Source organism: Eretmochelys imbricata, chromosome 1, assembly GCF_965152235.1.
Source record: "Eretmochelys imbricata isolate rEreImb1 chromosome 1, rEreImb1.hap1, whole genome shotgun sequence".
Classification (NCBI taxonomy): Eukaryota; Metazoa; Chordata; order Testudines; family Cheloniidae; genus Eretmochelys; species Eretmochelys imbricata.
This window is the reverse complement of record NC_135572.1, coordinates 344,887,102-344,894,734: the sequence shown is the minus strand read 5'-3', so window position 1 is coordinate 344,894,734 and position 7,633 is coordinate 344,887,102. Positions and strand designations below refer to the sequence as shown.

The following is a 7,633-nucleotide window of genomic DNA, read 5'->3' as shown; positions in this document are numbered from 1 at the left end:
CAGGAAAATGACCCAGTCATGCTTCTGTTGACTCCAGAGCCCTTGATAATTACTGTAGAACTCTGCTTGGAATCTAAAGAATTGGAGAGGACTGATGATAGCAAACACTGGGCCTTATATGGCTTATTTTTTTCTGTCTCTCCCACACCAGGGGTTTCCATCCCAGGGTTGCTGATGCACTGTGTTTTCGCTATGGCTACACTGGAGAGCTCACAGCACGGCACACAAGCGTCCTTGTGTGTTTCTAATGTCGGAAAATAGGCACATTTGGTGATAACCTTTTCTGTTCTACATTTATAGTCAGGGGAAAGTTCAGAAGGAGAGTCGGGGAAGCCAGAGTCCAAGGGAATGCGCTGAGGGGTGGCGCTGCAGCATGGCTGCTGTCTTTTGTATAGCCCTGGTGCTAGCAGACAGACTTCCGCTGAATGGCAGCTTTTGGTGTATGATATTCTGCTACTGAATAGCCACTGAGCAAGCCCTTGCCCCCAAGCCACACAGACGTGTAGGCTGGCAGAGGGGCAGAGCTTCCTGTCCTTTGAAATTCTTAACAGTTAGGTCACAAAGGCTGTCTGTCAGCAAACTCACTATAGCACCAACATTTCCTTCAGTGAAGGAACTCTTACCCATTGTAGACACCGGCTATCTGGCCTGCCCATCAAAGGACAAAGCAGAGTGCATCTCTGCCCCTGGAACCAATTTCCACCCAAGGTTTCAATTGGTTCCAGACTCACGTAGCCATCTGCTTTGCTTTGAATGGTGATGGTCGCACATCACCTGTAACTCATTCAGAATGCATCTCAGTCACACACGGCTGCTGCCGCCTGAATCGAAGGCTGTGTCTATTCTACCACTTATGTCAGTATAACTTATGTCACTCCGGGCATAGGTGCTGACTCGCCTTTCTCCGGGTGGGTGAGGCTGCGCTGCCCGAGGCCCCACCCCCACGCCAGCCCTTCCCACCCCCGCTCTGAGGCCCCGCCCTTGCTCCGCCCCCTCCCATGAGCATACCCTGCCCTCGCTCCACGTCTTCCCACCCCTGCTCCACCCCTTCCCCGCAGTGCCTTCCACCTGCTGCAAAACAGCTGATCAGCAGGGCCTGCCAAACAGCTGATCGGCTGGTGGATGCTAAGCACCCACTATTTTTTCCCTGTGAGCGATCCAGCCCCAGAGCACCCATGGAGTCGGTGCCTATGGCCCCGAGATCTGAATAAGCCACCCCCCTGATCGACATAAGTTACACCGACTTAAGCGCCGGTGTGGACAGTGCTATGCCAGAGGGAGAGCTACTTCCACAAACATAGCACCTGAAGAGTTGGGTTTTTTACTCACGAAAGCTTATGCTCAAATAAATCTGTTAGTCTTTAAGGTGCCACTGGACTCCTTGTTGTTTTTAAACATAGCTACTGCCACTCATTGGGGGTGGATTAATTAAGTCAACGGGAGAGCTCTCTCCCATGGGCTTAGAGCAGCTACAGCAGAGAGCTTACTGTGGTGCTGTGTGTCTGAAATGGTACATGATCCCCTTTTGGGACAGGCAGGGAGAGTCCAATAAAGGATAGCTAGCATGCCCCAGCACTGGACAACTCATCTTCCCCAAGACCTGCAGCAGGAGCAGCCGTCACGTAACAGGTGACAACTGATCAGGTAAGAATGGCAGAAAGTTGCCACCTGGATTCTGTGAGGTCGCCTCTGATTTCCATGAGGGTTTGCACATTCCCAAATCACTTTCAGAATGCACGAACCCTCATCACCATGAGACGTCACCTCGCAGGGTGATGATGTTTTGATGTCATCATGCCTATATCGCACTGTGCTGATGCCAAGCTGTGATGTAAAGATCACAGCACCATAGGGTTAGATATCAAACCACGCTAGTCCCCACAGGCAGGAATTCTGCAACAAGTGCTTTCGTGGGAATTCTCCCTTCCTTAAAGTTAAGCACCCGCTTAAGTGCTTTGCTGGATTGGGGCCAAAGAGAGACCATTAGTCTCCTGAGCGGTAAATCTGACACTGCTTTCAGGCAGTAAGTTTGTTGAAATTTTCCATTTTCATTCTAAACATGCATCTCTTAGATAGCTTTGTTTCTGCAGAAAGCAGAGTTCAATAGTGCAGCCTTCATGAAATTTATGCTGTCATTTACAAGATATAATCTTTAAATCTCAGTAACAAAGACGCTCTGTAACTGCAAAGCTTCTCCATATCAGACAATAGCAAATCCTATTAGTAACAACATTTCAACAATGATTTACCTCAAACACAGATATGTAACAACAGGCGCCACCTTCAGCCCTCGCATACATATGTACAACTCCTATTGTCTATAAACAAAATTACCCCTGCTTGCATCTGGCTGAATTTATCCCTAAGACTTTAAGTTCATACATTGCTGTGTTGGTGAAACCCATAAGCACAGATCTCAGTGGGTGAAATCCTGGCCCCAATGAAGTCAAAGGCAAAACTCTCATTGACTGCAGTAGGGTCAGGATTTCACCCAATAAGTAAACCCTCTCTAGTGAGTTTGAAGTGCTCATGAAAGGTGCTGGATGGATGTCCCTGGAGAAAGGGCATAAAGCAGTGCAAGCTTCTCCTATGTTGCTCCTACAACATGCCTCAAACCCAGCCTACAGGCATGGAGGTCAGTCTCCAAGGCCCATTCATATCTTGGCCTCTGTATCATGAGACCGCCAACAGGGTGCCAGTTATAATGGTGGGGTTTGGAAAGCAGACATTACACCGAGACCATCAGACTCACAGAGACCACGACACAATGAAGACTTTCATTCACTATCAAAATTAGTTGGCTACACAGGGAGCATACCTTGCAGCAGTGTGGCCTACTGGATTGTGCATCAGAAGTAGGCTCAGGAGACCTGGGTTCTACTCCTAGCTGTGGCCTACCTGGGTTCTACTCCTAGCTGTGGCCTACTGGGTGACCTTGGGCAAGTCATTGCCACACTCTGTGCCTCAGTTTTCCCATCTGTAAAATGGGGATACTGAGACCCTTTTTAAAATGCTTTGAGATCTACAGATGAAGAGCACCATGTAAAAACTAGGTACTACCTTCACCCTCACATGGAGGACCATTTAGCCCCACCTAGGGTGAGGTTTTCTGTGATGTTGAAACTTGACCAATTCATTTGACACAGAGCAATGAACAGCCTTCAGTTGGTGAAAACTTTCCACTGCTACTTCCAGCTCTGCACTGGATTGGAATCGGACACCTAAAAGTGAAAGGTTCTACATCCAACCCTCTGAACCACCTCACCCAAACTGCTCAGTCCTCAACCTTATTCAAGTCCAGCCTGTGCATGTTTTTTTATGTACAGGACACTCTGCTGTTCATAACCCTGTGTGTGCTATGGAGGACGTGGTTATCATGGGGTTTGATTGAACTGGGAAAGCATCCCTCACTTGACAATGTGTTTTAAATCAGCCTGCATGATAAAATAGCTGAATGTCTCTCCTAGCTACCTAACTAAATGGCACTGCTGATAATCACACTGCTCTGAAATAGTTGGAATTGAGAAATGAAGCAAGATCAGGCTTGTGTCTCCTTGTCACAAACATGTCAGGATTTTGCAAGCCGACTGGGACTCTGAAAAATGATAGGGCAGAACCAAAGTTCCTTTTTGTTGAGTGTCATCTCACATTCCTGGTTGTTGCAGGGCGAGGTTACAGTATTTGTAATGCACGTTCCATCTTTCCAGTTTTTAAAAAAAATTAAGTTTATGTTAGTGCTGCTTAAAGATCCTAGCCTGCCAGAGCCAGAGAATGAAGTCTCGTTTTATCTGGTCCTCTGTTTAGTCACAATCTTCTGTTCATCCCAGTAGCACTGTGAGCATTCTGCCAATGCATCTCAGCCTTGACTGGAGGGACCTTCTCTAGGGGATGCCTCCCTGCCCAACCATTTGCTGGCTTTCCTTCTGAGATCAGCCGCAAGGATGATTGATGGTGACTCCAGGTGCAGTCAGTTTGAGAGCTGTACAGCGTAATCTATGGTGGGGTTTGTTTTTGTAACATGGACCTAGGTCTGCTCAGTATCAGAGTGAGAGCATCCACGGATTTTACACAGGGCACTGAACAGCCATCAGATGATAATGACTTTCGGTCACTACTGACCTGGACCTGATCTGTGCTGGTAACTCAGATGCTGTACGTTTCATTAACAATCCCCCAAGTCATCTAACCCCAGCCACAGGGGAAATTTTTCAGCATTTCTGAAAATCAGGCTCAAACTAAGAGGTCCCCCCATGCAGAGGCCACCTAATACCAGTTAGTGAGAGACTTTTAACATCAAGTCCCGCTGGACATGTGATATTACAACACGGACTGTGGGGGAGTCATTTCCTCAGTAATTTCCTTCTGCAGGCTACCCTGTTTCCTGAACTTCACGAACACATCAAGAAATTCATAAACAATGTAATCACAAACAATGCTGTTTTCAATATGTGGTCTGGGCCAGGGCAGCATTTTGGACCTAAGTTATTACAGGAAATATAATGTCTAGGCTAACAGTGTGAAGAGTTCCCCATTGCAATACAGTTATAAACCGTCACATCAGTCCTCCAGCAGATGTAATCAATTTCACTGTCAGAACAAATAATGGCACTGAGAGAACTTTCAACAAACTTACCTTGCAAAATCTCCTTTCGCCTCCTGTAAAAAGATGGAAAAAACCCAATAGTTGTCACTAAAATAGCAACATTTAATTCAGAAAAGATACATTTCTAGATTTGTCACTTACAAATATCAGTCAACAATAGTTTCCTTACTTAACAAATTTCAGTGGTAATGTCAGTATCAACCCTTTAAACTAAGCGGGCTTGCCGTACCACTTTGGGCTGCAATCTGGACAGATCTTACAAATCAAATAGGGTTAGGCATAGCAAGTACTAGGGCTGATGACTCTACACTGTTAGTGGATACCTATGCTAAGTGCTGTAGGAAGTAGAGCTGGTGAATTAGTAAGTGTGTTCTTAGTACTAAACCATTACTTCTGTGTGATTAAGGGGAAGTGCATTGCTACAAGATCTCCAAAGCCCAAGTGACTTGTGGTCACTGAAAACCCCATGAGACCTTTTGCAAGTATTAGCCCCATTGCTTGGATCAGTTTCCAGTCTGAGTAATTACATTCTGCATATCTAAATTTCCCATTCTGCTTTTTGTTGGACACAGTGTTTTTCTTAAACTGCTGTCCTTCCTACCTAATTAAGTACTTAGGGAAACACTGAATATATATTTTATGTTTCGTCCATGAAAGCATTGTGATCTATCAATCAACATCAGAGTCCAATCCTATACTGGTGTGTGGCGCTCCACTCCAGTGATGGCATCAGTACCAGAATTTGGTATCTGCTCGAGTCTTGTAGCCATATTTTGATATCTGAAGCATCCCCAAAATTGGTTGTGTCACATTCCCAATATACACAATGGCTGCCATTAGAAAGTCAACATTTACCAAGAGTTACACACTTTGCTTTAACATGATTAAATTTATAGTGTAGACAGAGCATTGTAATCATTTAGTTTGCAATTGGCCAGTAATGGAGCCTCCACAATGGGCATGTCTCACTGTAGAGCTAACCTGAACTCTTACTTGGGTGTTGCCTGTAATTCCCCTCCGGTCCATGCACAAAATCCTCTCACACAAGTTTAGTGGTGCTTTAAACCAGGGCTAGTTAGCCTGGCTGGGTGTGCAGGCTAGACCTCAGCTGCTGCTTTCATTTGGCTGTCCCACTTACATTACAGGGAGGACACAAGCTGAACCACTTGAGCGCTGACAGTCCTCCAATGCCTTCCCACACTTCCCCTTGTGTGCACAGGACACACAAATTCTCTCAAAATTCACTAAGAATGAATCATAGAGTTGCTCAGGCTACTGCAGTACAAAGAAGCCTGGGATATGCCCCCAGAAGTCCTAGCGACACACAAGGGTGAGCGCAGAATCAGTGAGGACACAGTAACTTGGGTTTGACTTTGCAGCATGGCTAACCCGAGCTGACTCTGCATTGCAGGTACTGAATCAAAACAGATAGCTGAACGATCCACCTTGTTCTCTACTGGAGCGTATCACACACAAAGGTTGTAATAATTACAACTTGGTCACATATAAAAGTACAGTTATGTTGCTTAATTTCATTAAGTCTGACTTCAAACTACAACCGCAATGTGTGTAATATCCTGTGTTTGTTTGTGATGGTAAATACTTCAGATCACAGCAGTCAGGCATACAGTGGCATACTGGCTGGGGCTTACATCTATAGTTGCTAATTGCTCAAGTTATCCATTAGGATGCAGGGACAAACAATAGATTCCTATCCCTAGCACTAATTCTCACAATGAGCTTGCAGTCTGAGATGTGTATTCACCCAGCAGGCCAATACGCAATTGCTATAATGTGCTTTTAATTGTTTCCCTCTCTCTCTCTCTCTCATTTTTGCTATATTACTCTAAAATTGATCTTAATGAAGAATGAAACTCCCCAGCACTAATTGCTTCTGTAACACAGTGCAATGATTACTATTTATTAACGTATGCTGATGAGATGGCTTGGCTGTTCCACACAGATCCTTTAGGATCAGAGTCTCATGGTTGACTGGAAAGAGACTAAAAACTGCTCTGAGAAGAGGAGAAAAAGAAGAAATCTGCTGACCATTATCTCTGATCTTCTCCCATGATAATTACCGCCCATAAAGAATGACATGCCCCAAAACCCCCCACCCTCTGCCTTTATGAATTATTCCTGCCAGGTCACTTGTACTGAACTACAAACACTACTAAACACTCTTGATAATTGGTGCATCATCCCCCCCTTCTTCATAAATAAAGATGTGGTCTCAGTAAAATCATAGGCCCAACTTCAATCTTGGTGTAAGCAGGTGTAACTTCACTGAAGCCAGTGGAGTTGCACTCAACAGGTCTGGATTTGGCCCACTTCAGTTTACCCTGATCTCTAGGTTGTAGGTTACATTCCAGAGTCTTGCACCTTGCCAGTCATCTACATTTGGGCAGTCAGTGCAAAATGCTGGCCATTTACATCTGTGTGAGGGAATGGAGGATTCTGATTTGGTAACATTCTGCATAGGTGCAAATGGTACAGGGCAGATAGGGAATCAGTGCTGTTTGAGACAACTTTGCTGCTCATCTGCTGAAGGATTAGGGCTTGTCTTAATTGCAGAGTAAACCTGAGTTAAAAGAGAGCGCGAAAAACCATGGGTTGTGCCATACATGAGCAAGTATAGCACCAGTGTGGACGCAGCTGTTTTCATAAGAACGCTGCTAACTCGAGAGGAGTAACTTGAACATAGCTAACTCGAGCTAATTGCAGTGAAGACATACTTATAGACATATTAAATCCTCATCCCCAGTTGAACTGGAAGCCTTGGGAGAATTTTGTATTTCCTGTTGGGCTGTATAAAGCTGCCTCTCAACTGCTTTTCTTTTTGTGTGGACAAGGGAATCCCGCCATGCCATGTAACTTCCCATCCCCTTTCCAGCTTGTTGAAGTGTCCAGGAACAAGTGATTCATTTTGAACTGGAGATTGACTTGAACTACGAAGTTCAGATCTGGTTCCAGATCCAAATTTTCCAGGGTTTTAGTTTGGGCCAGTCTTTTAATTTGGATAAAATAAGA

At 45.1% G+C, this 7,633-nt stretch overlaps 1 protein-coding gene across 3 annotated transcripts in view; it reads right to left on the bottom strand.

The window, feature by feature from the left end:
- The window catches only part of FRMD4A (FERM domain containing 4A), a 292,885-nt gene that overhangs the window by 90,284 nt on the left and 194,968 nt on the right, over window positions 1-7,633 (bottom strand). For all 3 annotated transcript variants that reach the window (XM_077836359.1, XM_077836340.1, XM_077836350.1), the window contains exon 7: window positions 4,634-4,656. In XM_077836359.1, coding sequence (XP_077692485.1) covers window positions 4,634-4,656 — 23 coding nt within the window. The remainder of the gene's footprint in view (window positions 1-4,633; window positions 4,657-7,633) is intronic.